Here is an 18,963-nt window from a genome sequence, read left to right as displayed (position 1 = left end):
TTTGATAAAAACACATGATGTTGTATTCCCCATTATACATAAATTGTCAGCTGCTTGGCCTTACACTACACATGATTGGAGAGTTATTTTCTTTCATGCCAAAAATGCTTTTTTTTGTGGTAGAAAAACTTTCAATTTCAGTTGACTTTATCAACCACATGGTGGTGTTGCAGCATCATGAAGTGTTTTGTGGATTGCTGAGTATCCCATATGACCTGCTGTTTAATAAGAAACGGTAATGACATAGTGAGTTTAAGCTGATAATATTGAATAAGGACTTTGACATCTGGCACTCTGTGCATCTCTTGAGATTAGAATGTATACTGTTTTATATTTTTTTGTTAACCGTATGATAGTTCAAGCTTATCAACAAAATACATATTTTTTCGACAAAGTTTGTGAAATAACAATTATTTTTATTCTTAATATTTCTTCTTCATTCCACAAGATTGAATCAGCTTTGAACACGTTTTATTACCCAGCTCTCTCAGACAATCAACATAGATTTTTGAAGAATACCAGTGTGTTCATAGTAAAACTAGAGCAACATTAAGTTTGCATCAGTTGCATAAGTGTTCAAAATCCATGTTGACCAGAATGTGAATTAAAGAGGAGGGAAAACGACTTTGCCCACACACACACACACACACACACACACACACACACACACACACACACACACACACACACACACACACACACACACACACACACACACACACACACACACACACACACACACACACACATACACACACACACACACACACACACACACACACACACACACACACACACACACTCTTTGCTGCTGAAATTCTAAGAAACCAAAAAAACATGCCGGCATTGTTTGCTCAGAGCTAAAACTACGGGTCAAAAGCTCAGCCCCAAAGATCGATACACTTTCAACACCGCCACCACCCCCACACATATCCACGAGAACAACACTTCCCCAAAGCTGGAGTTTGGCCGGTCTTTTTAGAGATCAACCTGCAGCGTCTCTGAATTGAGGAAGGATGGTGAGCGAAAACTGCGATGATGTCCGTTCTGTATCGTTTTACATGTATTACAGTGATGGCATTGCTAACGGGTGTCAGAGCAGATGGGTCGGTTCTACCAGAGTCTGAGAAAGTCTTCAGCAGGCCTCTGCGAATGGAACAGGAGGTCAATGAGCAGCTCAACACATCAGCCCTAAACACAGCCTTGGCCTTTGAACCTTACCGTGACCTTGCCACCAAAGCCAATTCCAAGCCCGGTACCCAGATACAGCACAACATCTTGTTCTCACCCTTGGGCCTGGCATCAGCTCTGGCCCTGCTGTCCCAAATGACTGGGTCCGAGAGTCGGAGCCAGGCCCTGGAGGCCTTGGGGCTGGCAGCCAACTCTACAGAGCAGAGCTTGGAAGCCACCATATCTGCTCTTACAGATCTGCAACACAGCCTCGCTCGACAGGAATGAGGGGGTGGCAATGGGGTGCAAAGGGCAGCGTCTGCAGGCGAAACCAAAGTTGGGATTAGGGCCATACAAGGGCCGGACATCGGAGGGGCAGATGCTGGATACCGAGCCGATGTAGATAATGCTTCAGAGGCAAAAAATGGAACTGAGGATGGTGTTCATCCTGGCGCTCAGCTAAGTCTTTGGAACAGCCTACATATTGATGGAAAACCTTTACTAGACTATGACAGCTTTTTGTCCAGGCCTCAGAACACTGGTCCCTCCACCTTCAACATCAGCTTACACACGTTGATGAAAGACTTGGAAGCCTCTTATAAACCTGAACTTAGCAATTATGTGTATTTCAAAGGTAGCTTCTTGCTGTGATGATAATACATGCATATATTTTCAATGGAAGGTTCGGAAGTATTTCAATACTACGCTAGTACCCTCGAAATGACCAGGACCAATTACTCCCCTCTGTGGGTTCTATTCCTGGTATTTCTCAACCGTGAACTAAGAATCAGGACACAAGTCTTGATGAATTACTTGAAAGGTGGGCGCGTTTAACAACAGCAAAAATATGGTATAATGTTAGTTTACAACTCTCACACAACTCATGCAGTATAATTCAAGTCACATTTATACAGTTGAACCCTTACAAGCAATTGCACTTTTGCTTAATTACTTTTTAAAAGACTTTTGCATAAACATTACTTGAATGGGCCATAGGGCACCTGAACAAGTGTGAGTACTTGTTTTAGCGCGCAAATGTTTCAATTTCCTAAGGTTTAAGCCAAAATACATGTCTTTGGGAAGTCTTGAGCATACAACAGGATAAATGAGACAAGAGCTGTGTAGGAGTTTTAAGAAGATGTTTGGATATAGTTCTTCTGTTTTAAACGCGGCCCCCATTTACTTCAATTCATCAAGACTTTTCTCCAATTTGGGATTCTGCTAACGTGAAATGTGTAATTGATATACAAACGGTAATTTTGTGGTTGACGTGTCCCCTAAATGTATACAAAGAACAGACGGATGAATCACTTTCTAAATGAGAAACGTACACCTACAAAAACACATTCAGAGAAAAGCTTGAATGAAAATGAGTTGCAGCTAAATTAGAAAACATTCTCAGTGTGTCTGCAATACCACCCACCGCACAGAATTTTGAGCACCTGCTTCTTCATCAGTCATTGTTATTTATATAGAACAGACGCTCTCTTGTGACAGTTGGTGGTAGTAAATTTACACAGCTTTTTTTTATTGTCTTGCATTCTCTCTCTCCGCTAATTAACTTTCATATTTTATCATTAACTTGTTCATTTTTATGAATGACACATAAATCAGGTTGTCTGCCATTTGAACGGTTTCACACAGTGCCACACAGCTTCTAGCTGAATGCCACCAGCAGCATGGAGGTCTCCATGATGTTCAGGGACGACTCTTCCGAGGTGATGATGCTGTACGACACCAACTGCTCGACCATAGTGGTGCGGCTAGAGTATTCAGAATGCCTGGCCTCGCTGCTGCTGCTCCCTAAAGCCGAGCTGCAGCCGCTGGAGGACTGCCTCTCCAACAGCCGCATGAGCTTCTGGCTCAGCAACTTGAAGCCGGGGTAGGTAGGGGAGTCCACATGTTGAAGAGGAATGAGGGGCAACCCATGGCAAGCTGTTTATATATGTGCAGTGACATAAGTGTCAGCAGCTACAAGGAGGATGCCATTTGCAGTTTTATTTAAATTGGATCAAGCGCTTATCAAAGTGAGTCCAGTAAGAAATAATGGCCAAGAAGAAATCTTACATTGGGCTAGTGTAGGTAAAATGTAAAAAGATCTACGTAGCTGGAGAAGGGAGGAAATTTCAAAGAAAAAAATCTGAATTTCCTAAATAAAAATTGTAAATCTCTGTGGAAAAAAGAGAAGGATATTCTAAGAACTTTAAGTGGTAAACTTCTACAAAAGAACTCCAAGAAAATTCTCAAAATTAGGTTGTGAAAAATGCAATATTGTATCTGATTAGTGGTTCATTTACAAACAGATATAAATGAAAACTGTTTTCCACGACTGCACAAATGTAGTATTTATTACATGCTGGTTTGGACTTGGTGTTTATGCTAAAGGTTAAGTGGTGCAGCACTGGGGGAGTTTGAGTGTGTCCATGTACTGTATGCCCTCTGCAAATGGTGTTTGCGTGTCCTTGAGTGTACAGTATATTGATCCATGTCATGGCGCAGTTTCCCTGCAGTCATTTGCTTTCTGTTGTTGGGTAGCATGATGAATGATGCTGAGGAGATTCTAAGTCAGCAATAATTACATCTCTCTACACATCAGTGAGTCGAAGCCCGCTGTGAGGGTCTCACAAGTTGTAACTAGACATCTTAGAGCAAATCAATTAAAACATTGATTGTTTGATTTCACAGGCGGGCAGAAATCCTTTTCTCTAAGTTCCAACTAAGGAAATCCTACAATTTGGAAAGTCTCCTGAGGAACTCTGAGGTATCATCTATTTTCTCAGACTCAGCCGATTTTGCAAGAATATCACAGAACAGGCTGAAACTCGTCAAGGTTAAGAGAGACCCAAAATATCTTATTTTCCTTTGTCAGAATGGATTACTATGAAACTGGGCCCAAGTGCTTGGTTGAGATCTTATTATACATTAAGAAATGTACCCGACCTTGCAGAACTATATGATATAATGTGCAGTTTCAGTCTCTTTTTTCTGTCGTATCTGCTCCCTCATTACTCCTGTTTCTGTGCCATTACTCAGGCTCCTCATGAGTTTATGCTAGAGATTTTGGAAGAGACCAAGTTAGAAGATGGGGGAGGCCTGACATGCTGCTGGACTTCTCTGTCCCCCCAAGGATCACCTTTAACAGCCCATTCATGCTCATAATCTATGACGATCTCACTGGGCTCACCCTGCTTATGGGGAGAACTATCGATCCAACAGAAGTCTACACCATGTCAACACATCTCCTTTTTGTGCTTTTCTGTTGATTAATACTGCATTAACTTACAATTCACATTTTGTATTTTTTCCAATAGTTTATTGGGCATATTTTTCTGGGGAAATAAACGCATTTTCAGCAATCTCCCTGAAGTTGATGTGTTTTGTTTTACTTCCAATTTCCCAAACATTACTGGATGATTTACAGTTTATTTCCCCATTTTCACAAAATGATGAAAGAACATTCAAATGGTAGTCATTTATCCGTGTGACTAAATCTGTGCTTTTCTTGCAATAAAACACATAAAGCACTTTTCTCCCATCACAAAAGCATTTTCTCTTTTGTCTTTTTTTCAACCCATTTCCTCCTTTAACATCTCTTTATTGCCCTTACACAATTACAGGAAATTGCTTTGCAAAAATATCCAGGCGTATTCGCCAACAGAACAAAATCATAAAAAATAGTATTACACATTCACACTGCAGTAGGGTTTAGTAGCTTCGAGACATTAGTTCTTTTTTTTGCCTGAGCATCAGACAGCCTTGTGGAGATGATACAGAGCATAATTTGATGAATAGGACAACGGATCTATCACAAGTAACAGAAATGTCAGCCTATTCAACAAGAAGGGTCCAACTGACTCCTTGAAAAGTCCAGGTTTATGAGCAAATAGAAAGAGTTTATGGGTCCACAGAGGTGAAGTGCTCCACTTTCTTTTTAGCAGGAAATACAAAGAAATCTTACCCAAACCCTAACCCTAACATTGAAACAACCTGGCCTCAAAAGACATACAAACGTTCTAAATGAGAGAAGTCTCAAGCGGAACCTTCTTTATTATCAACTTTAGAGGACTATGTCTTATCAGAGGCATATTTAGTCAACAGTATCGAGTCAAAAAATCCCAGCCTGGTCTCCTAAAAACAATATTCCCGTAAAACTAAACTGCATTGTCAATCACTTTCTGATGGCAACATATGTTGTACCGGAAAACTAAATGTTGCAAAACTGGAGTTTGTGTCCTGTGTAAAAAAAATATGCAGACCATGGTGATTTGATAAACCTAGCAAAGTATTTCTGTTGCACTTTTGTTTTGTTACAATGTTACGTTAGCCAACTAGAAAATAGGCTCCATTAATACTGGTGTTGACGATAGAGTTCAGTTGTAAGGAAATGTAATTTTGTAGTCGGTAAGGGTTGAAAACTAACAAGAATAGGACATCCCTGGACTATATATTTAATTATAAGTATTTGTGTTGCAGGTCAGACATGAATCATATAGTGATTAAGTTATGGTGTTGTTTTGTGGGTTGGCACTAAGTCAAATAAAGTTTAATCAACAAATACTGTCATACAAAAATATTGACCAATGCTATTTCATAAATTAAACCGAACCTACCAATGATATATTTTCATATTGAAATCCCTTCCGATTTAATTTCTTGAGGTCTGTCATGACTAATGCTGACATGAAGGTATTTAATGCAAAGACATACATCTTTAACACCCATTTTTGCAAATAGCCTGTTATCTCACCAGTGGTTCATTCCCCATGTTGTGCCGAGTGAGTTGTGTTGCATCAGTGAAGATAGTCAGGCCAGATATCTCTTAGCACACGACAGAAAATAGGGGCTGGTCCTGGTTAATGTTTGACCCAACTGTCAGCTGACTACCAGAGCGACTGTATAAAATGGCGAAGTTTCTAGCAAGCCTTCTGCAGCAAAGAGGACATTGAAGGTAAGCGTAGCACAGTTGTGAAAAATGCAAACCGTTTTTTGTTTAACTTGAAACTTTAGATATAAGATATAGGACTTATATTCATTCTTTAAAAAAAAGGTTAGGACTTTGAAGAAATTACATATATATGTGAGCTGTTCAGAGGCTAAATCTTATGGAGCCAAACTAACCCCCTCTGATTTCCCCTGGACAGGCTGTAAACATGCGTGGGATCTTTGTTAGTTGTGCACTGTCAGCACTGCTGTTGTCTGTAGCCTGGGCAAACCACCAAGAAGGCCACCACCACCACCACGGTGCTGATGCCTCTCACAGCCATGAAGGAGAGCTTAGCTGCCACAAGCTGTCGTCCCCCAATGCCGACTTTGCCTTTGCCCTCTACAAAAGCCTAAATGCCAATGCTGCTGCTGGAAAGAACATCTTCTTTTCTCCCCTGGGCATCTCCACTGCCCTATCCATGCTGTCCACAGGGGCTGCTGGTGAGACCCACAGCCAGTTGTTCTCCAGCTTAGGCTACAGTGCTCACACCCAGGAACAGGTCAATGAAGCATACGAGCACCTTTTCCACATGATGGGACACAGTCAGGCAGATCAGAAGCTGGATGTGGGTAACGGCGTTGCCCTGCGCACTGGCTTTAATCCTTTAGAGAAGTTCCTGAAGGATATCAAGCACTACTACTCCGGTGAGATCTTCAACGTCGACTTTACCAAACCCGCTGATTCTGCAGCTGAGATCAACAGATTCATTGCCAGTAAAACCAACGATAAGATCAAAGATATGGTGAAGGACCTGGACCCCGAGATGGCCATGGTGTTGATAAACTATGTCTACTTCAGAGGTAGGACACATTCCAATACAATCTCAAAGAGAGCATGCAGATAGCCAGAGCTAAAAAGAGAAAAAGCTTTTCTATCAGTTCAGGTTCCTTGTGTAGTTTAAGGCACTCAAACATGCCACGAATATGTAAAACCAGCCAGAAACATATCAAAATCATAGCATATATTGCAACATAACTACAATGCATTACTTTTACGCTCCTCTCGCAGGACAGTGGGTTAAACCCTTCAATGGTAACCTCACACAAAAGGCAGAATTCACTGTGGACGAACAAACAAAGGTTCAGGTGGACATGATGATGAGGACTGGTCGTTTCGACTTCTATCAAGACGCTAACAACCACGCCACCGTCATCATGCTGCCATACAAGGGCAACACCTCCATGATGATCGTTCTGCCCGATGAAGGTAAGATGAAGGAGGTAGAGGCCTACATCAACAAGGACAACATCAAGAACTGGCATGACTCAGTCTTCAGGAGGTAAGAGGGGCATTTTATTATATTTTCCACTTCTACGGTAGTAGATACAGTGGCAGTGAGGTCATCTGTAGAATAATAGGGAATGTCTTGACTTGTGTTGGGCTATACTCTGAACAGGAGTATTTGATTTGATATTCCTTATCTTTTATGGCTCAAGTTAAGTAAACATGCTTTAAGTGAACTCTATAATCCAGTGATTATGACACAGCTCCATGTTTGTGTTCCTCAGTTCTGTAGCTCTGTTCATGCCAAAGTTCTCCATCTCTACTGAAGCCTCCCTGGACAGTACACTGAAAGCAATGGGAATAACCAACGCTTTTGGAGAAACCGCTGATTTCTCTGGCATATCTTCTGAGGTCAAGCTCAAAGTCTCAAAGGTATGATAGGCAATCATGCATTTCAAATGTTTGTTGTGGGAATTGATTAAACAAGGTACTATTCTGCCAAGAACCTTTGCTCTTTACAGATATTCAAGACCTGCATGTTCTTGACGTTGTCTTCTGTTGGTTCTTCCACAGGTGTCCCACCAGGCCGTGCTGAGCGTGGATGAAACAGGAACAGAGGCAGCTGCCGCCACCACCATTGAGGTCATGCCCATGAGCATGCCAGAAATCATTAAACTGGACAGACCATTCCTGGCCTTTATCCTGGAGCACTCGACCAAAAGCATTCTCTTCATGGGCAAGATCAACGACCCCACAGCCATGTAAAGATGCTTGGGAACTACTGATTGTTGTATGTGTTACATTTTTATACTGTAGTAGGTTTTAGTAGCTACAGGACAATATTACCTCAGTGTCTGAAAGCCCTGTAGAAATTCCACAAGAGCATTGGGGGATGATGAATTGTGAATAGTTTGATGAATACGACAACAAATCTATCATCAAGTAACAGAAACGTCAGCCTATTAATCTGCCTGCAGTCTGTCAGTGGGACACATTTATTACCATCTGTCATCTGAACCTGGCTAGGTGTATAAATGTCAAAGTACATCATTATATATCGTATCCATCTGACTGTTAGATATGATACAGGTCATAAAAGCATTAGTAGACGAATCACCTGAAGCATCTGCTTATACAATGAGCCATCGTGTTACTTTGCTATTTCTGTTTTAACATGTTTAAGTGAAATAAAGACTTGTTGTTAACAACGGTCAATCTTTTATTTTTAAATCTTGAGTTCATGGATCCAAACAAATTGAACTTTACTACCAATCAATACTGTTTTATTGAGAACAGGAACCAAGTGTTTTTTTTTAATTCCCTTTTTTGATGACATGAGTCTCAGATGATGATGAGTCTCTCTTTTTTCCCCGGAAAGGTCTCAATTTCTGTTGTCTCCTGAGCTCTCTTTAATAAACATGTAATGCTACGAACATTTTTAGACCCTTACTGACAAACGGTTCCTTACCCATGTTGTGTTCACTGAGTTAGGTTGCATCAGTAGACATAGCCTTGCCATAAATCTCTTGGCGCAGTGAAAGAAAGAGGCTGGTCCTTGTAAATGTTTAATGGAGCTGTCAGCTAACTCTGGATCAGTTGTTTGTAATGGTGATGTTTGTGCTAAACTGCATCAAAGGGGACACCATTCATTGAAACATTACGAATGTTTTTGATAATTTTTTTGGATAACTTATGTCCATTTCGTATCCGCATTGACACTTTTATATCTTTCACCCTATCCCAAAAGGACAGAGGGTGACGCTCTTCTTCCATGTCCCCACACACAAGGCAGATCCCACCACAATTCAAGTGGATATGAAAACGAACAGGAGTCACTACAAATGTCTAGTAATGACATGTTTATTACATTACTAACAATATGTTAATCCAAAATTATATTGGATATTGAAAAACCTTTTTCTACTGTAGATTCAATAATTTTAATTTACACAGACTGCGTCCTCCTGGTTCTACCACAGAATTCTAAGAGGCTCAGCTAAAAGTTGAAAAAATTGGAACAGAATATAAAAATATATGTAATATACAGTATTTGCAGGGATCTAAAGCTCCAAATACATCATTGTAGATCATATCCAGCTGGTCTCTATGGCGCAATTAATTATAAAGTGGTTACAATTTACATGTATAGCACTTAAAGCATCTGCTAACACATTTAGCCAAAATGGGTGTTGTTGTGCTGAATGGTTTATCATGAGGCGAAATATAAAGTCATCATAAAAAGCTATTGTAAAACCTTCAAATGTTCATTATTATTACCATCAAGCTAATTCATGTTGACTAGTGGCGAATAACATTTTATTAATAACACAGACAACAAGCTACATTATATTGTGTAAGGATTTACTGTTATGTCAAGCAGGTTAATTAATAATATTGCATATTTCTCTAACACGCAACCTTTTGTTGCCAGAGGTTGTTAACGCCTAGGGAAGAAAGTCCCAGGCAAACTCACAATGGCTCAAACTTTGGCATTGTATTACATTTCAACTCTGGTCAACGTTCAGTATAAACAAGGGTTTCTGAGATGATCAGAATATATTATTGAACAAGGTTGTGTTTCTGGTAAGGTTTACATTGTAACAGACTGGTTGAAATGTTGATGTTTTGTCATGAGTTTACAGGACTTTTAAAATTAGATTTAAATTATGTGGACATGTCACTGTTTTGACAGACAGTTCTAGTGACTTTTTGCTGTGAGTTGAGTGAGTGTAATTCTGATTGGTTGGGAGTAGGGATGGACAGTTCCTGGGGTTAGACTGGGAATGCTACGAGAGAGCTAGCAGAGTTGTGTGTGTTAGAGTTACGTGCGCCTGAGCTTCCTTGTTTGGCATGGTACAGTCCACACTAACCTGTTGTTTAGTAAATAATACATTTGTGGGGAAAAGAGAGATAAAGTGTCATTGACGCCTGTAGCGAGACCATAGAATATATTTGATACTCGCAAACGCTGTCTTTTAGTGCTTTCATTTCCTCAAACATCATTTTTGACAATGTGATATGTTTAAATGCATACATGTCTTACTTTGTGATGCAAAATAAAATCAAAAACCAAAACACTTAGGGAATGCTGATTATGATTGATTGTTCATCTAAAAAACTGTACTTGTGTTGTAGAAAACACTTCACTATGGCCCTGAATGCTGCTCTTGAATGCAGCTTTATCCTGTTGTGTGGGACTTCCCTTGTCCTGATTACAGCCCTATTCTGTTAACTAGGTCGTCCACTTAGCAATCAGTTGGTCCGTCCCAGTACACATACTTCCTGCCTTGAGTACTTGAGTGCAAGTTCACAAGCTGTTGTGGGCAAATGTGTCCCACATCATAAAAATGTCAACACACGGTACACTTGATGCACCCTTCACCTAATGAGGCTTTGGTGCAGTATTCAGAGATATGTGTATCTCACACCTTACCAAAGTGTACTGCACAACACCAGTCCAGTTGTCTGCAGTAATGAACCTTTAAGTTGGTTGTAGGGTCAAATAATAAACATACATGTTTGTACATAACATGTCCTTGTTGTTATAAGGTAATAATATGTTCCTCCTAATAATTTTGTCACTATCAATATTGTAGATTGAAAAACTCGAGCAAGTCTAACGAGTCTCATAATGATCTTCATGCAGCACAGAAAGCATTATCTGACTGGAATGGAAAATGAATTACATCATAAAATGTCAAACTTAACAGCCTGCTTTTTAACATTGGCAAAAAAGTAAAAACACTACATGAAACCTTGGTCATGACAATGATATTTGCAAAAACAAACATAAAAACGACCATGTATTCACTAGTGCAGCTTGTGGTTCAACATCCAGTCCTCAGCAGTACCCTTATTGTACATCGGACTTGACAGACTTCTAAAGAGCTGCCCACTCAGCATTCTGATTCACAATTATTACTTTTGCCTTTGCATAAGTCACTTTGTATGGATGCTAACAGGGGAGACAAAGTGTATGTGTGCTGATTGTGTAAACACTCAAACAGTAACTCCTCTATTGACAGGTCAAAGGGCGGGAGTCGTGTAAGGCTGATGGCCATCTGGATACACCATCGGCCCATAAACCTCAAATGTTTTGCAAGATGAATATAATGCAAAAGTTTGAATATTTCAGAAAAGAATGTGTCTTATTTATGATTCATAACCACATTTAGTCATTGTATCAGTCGTGTCACATTTGTAGGGAAGGATGATATTATTGAATCCTGTTTTAAAATATTCCTTGTTTTTTTTATAATTATTTTTACTGTATTGACATGCACATAACACATAACCTTTAATAAGTGTTAATACTTTTAATACAAATGTCTACATGGGTGCAGCAGAACTGCTCCAAGGCTTACCATAAGAACTGCAACTAACATTTTTTGTCATTATTATTTTATAGTTTGCAGATGTCATCAAATGTCTTTGGTCCATGACAGACCAAAACGCAAAGGTGTTCAATTTGGCTGAAGTTAACTAAATTTAAGCTAACAATTATATTTTGCAACAGCTCCATAAACACTTTTAGGTCTGTAAATACTGAACACGCCGTTAGCCATGTTAGCTGTTAGCAAGCAACTCAGCTATCGCCATGTTGATATAGTGTGGAAGAAATTAATCCTCTCAGATTTTCTCTTATTTTTTTGAGCACCTTTAGAGGTGATGATTTCGACAAATTGAACATAACACCTTATTTGCAATCTAACCCTAATTATTGCTCATTTTTATTCTGACAAGAATAGCATGCTTATAGAACACAGCAACATAACAAAAACCCTGGTGCATGCTCAGGAATGCTGCAATGTAAAATGGCTGATTTCATTACTATGGAGTAAACAGATGGATTGTGTTAGAAAATTGCTTTTGCATGAAGTGTTTCCTTGCAGTTGTACATAAGTAAAGGAAGTACTGAAGTATGCCTTTGCATTGAGAGACATCACTTACTCGACATAATTTCCGAGCCTTTGCACAAAGGTATGTTCATTAGTGTCTCTCCCTCTTCTACTCGCGAACACCTCTCAGATCTCTGCGCTTTGCTTATTATTTCTACCTGAATAAGATCAAATACGTGGTACGCATGCAAATAATGACATGATTTGTCATTATTTGAAGTGGGCATCTATTATACACGCTCCGTCAAGTTGTGGTTGTGCGAGTCCTAACGCCGGTTACTTTCATCTGCCACTCTCACGCGGCTCATTCTGTCGGAGGAACGACATCTCCCTGCAGTGGGACTGAAAGGGAAAAGATATAAATAAGTTACTGGTACGATGACCCCCTCGTCTCAGGTTCAGTACACATTGTATCTGCCGGTGTTCAACACATGCATGATATGTCAGGTTCTGCTTCGATAGCTCAGTTTGTTCACATACCAGCTGTCTGTGATCACACGTTTTTAAAAAAAATATTAAAGTCTTCGTCTTATAAACGTCAGAGCCACAAACTTATGTCCATGTAACTTTACTTAATGCTGCTTTAGGTAATGTTTTGTCATTAACAATGATTCATATTCATAAATTCATGGACCAGGAGCAGCAAGAGCAACAGGAAGCTGTTTTTGGCGAAAGAAACCCTCAGATAAACGTCCCCTTTTATACCTGCGTGGAACCAGTCAGTAGACAGACATAGAAAGTGACCAGCTGGTGAACATGTATTTAAGAGCCAGATATTATCCTCATGAGAATTTTTCCACGTAAGGAAACTAAACTGGAGCTTAAAGGAGAATTAACAGTACTCACATCCATTTATCAGGAACTACTTCTCACACAAGCTAAGAAGAGCGGCCCAGCAGTTACTTAAAGGGATAGTTTGAATTGTTTGTCTTTGAATAAGTAGCCTACCTCTTTTCTATTGTTAACTCGGAAGTCTGTTGGATGACTGACCCCCTAACTTCACATTTTTTTAACGTTTCCCCAAAGAAAGCCACAACACAAAGTTATATTATTATACTGGTTTTTAAACTGTGTCATCTCTGTAGTCGAGTCAGAAACGCCCTGCGCGGATAAAATCGATTGTTTTTAATTATGCAAACATATTTATCTAGAATTATTTTTACCTACCGTAACCTTGCACCTGTTGCTGGTGTACAAAGCACGAAAAATCATTTATCTTTTTTAAAATGTTCCAACAAAGAAGAAGAAAAAAGAAAAAGAAAACCCACAATTAAATCACATTTAGATGATTGTATACTGAAGGGGAAACGCATCTCTAAGCTAAGCTGTTTACCAATAACAACAGAGCCGGCCAGCTATCCAATCAGAGCAGACTTGACATTGACATTTGACACTTGACATGCATTAACATTGTCCCTGTGTGGTTATTTGGAGCAAATTTGAATTAATTTATTCTTATCTACACGGATGTGCTCAACTGAAGAAAGAAACAGCACACATATCCAAATACTAATCAGATTAAGACTTACAACATGGCATTATTTAACAAGGTCACAACAGTCAGAGAAGTTTTCAGACGACAACCACAGCACTAACGGCATTTAATCATAGATGATGACACAGTTGATTTGTGATGATTAAATGACATGTTATCGGGAATCTAAGGACCAATGACAGGAGTGACTTTATACTGCTTGCTAGCACAATGTTTTGTATGTATTTACCTTGTCAAGAGTGGACAGGAAACAGATTGCCAATTTGGGAATAAGAGAAAAAACTTAGTTACCAACAAAAGACCATGACTATTTGAAGGTTTTACATTCCTTTCCTGTCATCATTTGAAAATCCTCCCTCAAGGACAAACTATGATTTCACAGCAACACTTCTATCTGCTCAACACACCATAAATGTGTATGAATAAGCAAAAATGAGAGCACTTTGTTGAGCCAGCAAAAACAAAGTACAAGAACTGATTCATAGCATTCCTACAGATCAGTTACTGAGAAAAAACAACTATATACTATAATCAATGAAAAACTAAAAAGTTTAAAAGATACACAACCAAAAAAACAGTTACAATAACGTTCAACAATACACAATTATAAATAGATTTAACATCACGCTTTTTAAACAGGGTATATTGTCTGTAATCAGCAGGAAACACACACACACACACACACACACACACACACACACACACACACACACACACACACACACACACACACACACACACACACACACACACACACACAGAAACAGTAGGTGGCACTGTTGTGTCACGGTATCAGAGCAGGGAGTCATTGCAACTTGCAATTGTTCACTAAACGCTCTACTCATTTGAGTTTGTAATTTACACCAAAACTAAAGCCCAGCCGCCCCTCCATTCATTGCTCTACTTTACACATCAAAGTCAAGCGAGTTGAATGCTGGGAAGGTCATGGAAAAGGCTCTTCCTCCTATCATCTGTTATCATCTGTGTGCTAGCTGTGCCACAGCCTCAGCCAGGGAAAACACATTAAAAAAGAGGGAAATCTACACAAAGAAAGAGAAGGCTTGTTTTTCTTCAATCGACCTGGACAGTGCAAACAGGCACACAAAAAGCAACAGCCAGAGCTTTAATCTATCTCTGTGGAGGGCGAAACGTGGATTTCCATGAGAGATTAGTACCTAATTTATTTTTGCAATAACCAATGAGAGTGGTTTGTTTATTCACACAAATCTAGAGCTGTAAGATCACAGTGAGGACAGTTTAAAATTCAGTTTTAGGGCATGTTTCTCATTAAAAGGGACTCCAGGAGCGCTAACATGCTGCTTTGCAATTGTGATTTGCCATGAGGACGCAGACACATTAGGAACAAAACACAGTGGTCTCCGTTACATAAGTGTTGAATAAACAGAGTAGGAAGTGGCATAATCAAACATACTGAACGTCGGGGTAAAACACGTTAAATGTGCATCAAAGTCAGCATAAGAAGAAGAGGCAGGAGCTAGTTTGACAGAAGGAGGCTGCTCCCGCATCAAAGACAAACAAAAACTGATAATGTTTATTATTTATGTCTACCGCGCCACGGAACGTATATATGCACAGCGAAAACATCTTTTTATGTTGAAGCCTCTGTGGCAAAAAGGTGATAAACTCACAAGAAAGTGGACTAAAAATGTTTGTATGCACGTTTGCTTGTGATGTTTTATTACAGTAACTCATGCTGACAGTCCAAAGCAGATCATTCACTAACTGCGCTGACCTGTGTTGGGCCCACACACACTTCTGTAAAAGCCATCCTGAGTGGCAATGGCTGCCAACTTGATGTGTTTGAACATGTTGTTCGACGCCCTGACCCTAAAATCTGAGCGTGCCTTTGCTGTTGACAAATAGGATTAGATGTAGAGCGTTTCAATGGAGACCCCGCTGTGTTCCAGGATTGACTGCTTCTCTGTCTCAGTGGTACTGTATCAATCCAGGTCAGTGGTAAGACAGCAGCTGCATTTCATTATTATTCTCCTGTCATATCACATCAAGCCTTCCGATTCACACGGCTCTCCCCTGGTTTGGAATACATGTGTTGACTGTTTTCTTACACCTGCTGTTTTGAGGTATGTGGCACTGTGTGGCTGATCCATCACATCTAATGCGTGCTGAAGTTGCTGCTGGCCTGTTAGGGACATTCATGCCCACACACATATATATTTTTATACCACTACAACCACCACCTACAATCTGTCCGATAGAGGTAAAGATTTACAGGATCATAAAAGATACAATGCAGGTGTTGACAAAAGCAGCCCTCCCTTGGGTGTTGTCATGTGCATCTATGGGACTGCAGGGCTGAGACTTTCCTGTTGAACTCCTGGGTAAAAGCACACTTTAAAGGATAACATTAAGGAGTAATGGGAATAGCAGCACATTAGGAACATTAAGCAATGATTACCATCCTGTTAAAACCACACAAAGCAGCAGGACTCATCATGACAAAAGATCAGTGCTGGAAAGATGGAGATCCGACTGGGAACAAATCAGGATAAAAAGTTTTAATCAAGAACAAGAATTGAATAAAGGTCAAGAACTAAATAGTAAATAATAATAATAATAATGTACCTTGAGCTAAGAAGCTGCTAATGAACCAGATTTTTCTACTCATTTGACCACATAGCTCATTTGTTCCTTCCCTCTGCTGTGGCCCACAGGAGCATTACATACATTTGCGCCCCTACCTGGTTCAGGAAATCAACATGCCTTTTTAGGTAATATAACGCATATTGAGTATTTAAACTTGTGGTTAACATTGGTAAATGTTGCAGTTTAGTTATGTTAAAGCAACAAGAATGATTGGTTAAGTTTGGGAAAAGATCATTTTTGGGTTAAGTTAAGTATGATTATTACAGAACATGACTGACCTAGCTAAAGTAAATTTGTTATGTACGTAACATCTTGATTAACGCTGGGACATGTTGCCGTTTAAGTTTAGACAACAAAAAATGTTGGTTAGATTTGGGATGAAGTAAGTTCTTTTGTTTCGGAATAGAAGTTACAAAGCCTACATATGTTTGTAGGCTACGTGATATTGTGTATGCTTTTTTATACAGAACTGGGGCCTTCTGTGTTTGATAGACCCATCCATTACAGCCACCTCCATCTAATATTTAGTCGGCCTTACCACGGACCTAGCTAACAGCTTTGCTAGTGTCATAATTACTATGGCCACTAGAGGTCGTCTGCCTAACTAACTGAGAAATCATAATTTCTCAGTTAGTTCTTACATATATTTAAGTTTTCACACTGAACATTTTCTTTATTATTTACCTCATTAACTTTAAATCATGAGCCTAATGGCACACATATTGTGAAATATCTTTACTCACTTGTTATGCACAGTTAAGGAAAAGGGTTACTATTTTGAAACTATCATAGTTCATCTGTGCATGATTATTACGGAATACTTGATTCAGAGCATGTTTACATATTAACATTCATTCACAATAATATGTCAGAAAGCCAACTCACTGTCAACTGACATATGTTGTAGTATTGAATACATATCCTCTTTATTATGATTGTTTAAGATCAATGACGGCTCGCTATGGGTCCATTCATTAAATACATGTATGTTATTATTTTCCCTCATTCACAGACGCTGTTTCACATATGCACAGCTACTCATGAGACACATGGATGTGAATATTTAATTACAGTAAGTGTGCTCAGAATATGACAAATCAATTTCAAATGTCTCAAGATTGCAGCAAACTGGAGTAAAAAGTTTGGTGGGATGATGATCTAGTCTAACTTGAGGATACATATAAATGGTAGTATGATACGGTAAACACAAAACAGAAGCATTCCTAGTAATATTAGAACATTAGAATCGGAGGATGAAACCCTCTTTATTGGTCACACACATGCACACAGCAGAGCACACACAGTGACATTTGTCCTCAGCATTTAACCCATCCTAATACTAGGAGCAGTGGGCAGCTATTGTGCAGTGCCCGGGGAGCAATGGGGAGGGGGGATTGGAGGTGTTGCAGCGATTTTAGTTGATTCTGTGTCAACCCACACATGGTTTAGACTCATATATAAGTGTTAAATATAACTGAGGTGTCATATGCAGACAGATGTTAGTTAATGAGATCTATTGTATGTTAATTAATATGTATGTTAATAACTTGTAGTCTTTTAAGTTTCCTATCAGGATTTAATATACTTTATTGTATAGTAATTGTATTGATTTTGATTTATTATTCATAATTAACCTTTTGCTAATAATATTCTTATATACTATATCATGATATTAGGGGCAGTAGTGGCAAAGTCCATAGGGACTTGGGAACTGGAAAGTCACCAGGTCAAGGCCCCGGAAAGACCAAGTGCTACCGAGGTGTCCCTTAGCAAGGCACCGTTCCCTACACTGCTCCCTGGGCGCCGTACATAATGGCAGCCCACTGCTCCTAACACTAGACTGGGATAAATGCAGAGACCTGTCCTGGAAGTGGCTCAGTCAGTAGGGGCTTGGAATGGGAATCATAGAGTTGCTGTTTCAAGTGTGGACTGGTACTTGAAGAAGTCGCTGTTCACCTCCTGGGCCCTGCATCGGTGCCCTTGAGCAAGGCACTGGACAATATAGGTAATCAATAAAGTAAGTAGTATGTTAATTTTCTAATAGACCTCAATACAATCATAATTCTTAATTGAACAAGTGGAGATGCCTCCTTCTGGCCGTTTAAAATAACTTACGCATGTTTATAGTTTATAACATTCAGTGGTGAATGCTGCATTTTCCTTCCACCAAACTTTAGCGATAGACCCAAGGCAACAAACACATTCGCTCGAGCCTTTAAAGTCAGGTCACAAAAATATATTTTCCCTCCTTTAAACAGTATGCCCTCTAGTGGCTGTTGGTTTAACAGGGTATTCTCAGGGTTTCCTCAAATATAGCTGCAGTTTAGCCAAGCTCCTACACTCTTTCAATAAGGGCTCCAAAAGGGTTCTTGTGAAGGATGTTCTACCAAACCATTTGCTTCTGAAAATCAAGTCAAAAAATCGCTGCACACTAACAACCCTAACCTCAATGTACAATAAATGGGATCATATAATTGTTTGCCTTATCTTCAATACAATATGGTTCTTTGTATAATCCTCAGACGACAAGGATAGAACCCCCTCAGATGGTTCTAGGTACACATTTT

At 39.5% G+C, this 18,963-nt stretch overlaps 1 protein-coding gene, 1 long non-coding RNA gene and 1 pseudogene across 2 annotated transcripts; 2 read left to right on the top strand and 1 right to left on the bottom strand.

Moving 5' to 3' along the window:
* Positions 1-635: 635 nt before the first annotated feature.
* Positions 636-5,973, bottom strand: LOC134877120 (uncharacterized). The gene is made up of 3 exons (XR_010167530.1): positions 5,918-5,973; positions 1,222-1,489; positions 636-1,146 (listed from the first exon to the last, which is right to left on the bottom strand). It is a non-coding gene; the product is annotated as an uncharacterized LOC134877120 (long non-coding RNA).
* On the top strand, positions 979-4,566 carry LOC134877118 (alpha-1-antiproteinase 2-like; annotated as a pseudogene).
* Positions 5,974-6,080: 107 nt separating the features above from the next.
* Positions 6,081-8,586, top strand: LOC134877119 (alpha-1-antitrypsin homolog). The gene is made up of 5 exons (XM_063902506.1): positions 6,081-6,118; positions 6,312-6,954; positions 7,163-7,433; positions 7,663-7,810; positions 7,952-8,586. Exons 2-5 carry the CDS (start codon positions 6,321-6,323, stop codon positions 8,141-8,143), a joined length of 1,245 nt encoding a protein of 414 aa, XP_063758576.1. The 5' UTR covers positions 6,081-6,118; positions 6,312-6,320; the 3' UTR covers positions 8,144-8,586.
* The last annotated feature ends 10,377 nt before the right edge of the window (positions 8,587-18,963 follow it).

The sequence above is a fragment of the Eleginops maclovinus genome, chromosome 15, assembly GCF_036324505.1.
Source record: "Eleginops maclovinus isolate JMC-PN-2008 ecotype Puerto Natales chromosome 15, JC_Emac_rtc_rv5, whole genome shotgun sequence".
Lineage (NCBI taxonomy): Eukaryota > Metazoa > Chordata > Actinopteri > Perciformes > Eleginopidae > Eleginops > Eleginops maclovinus.
This window is presented reverse-complemented; position numbering and strand designations above follow the sequence as displayed.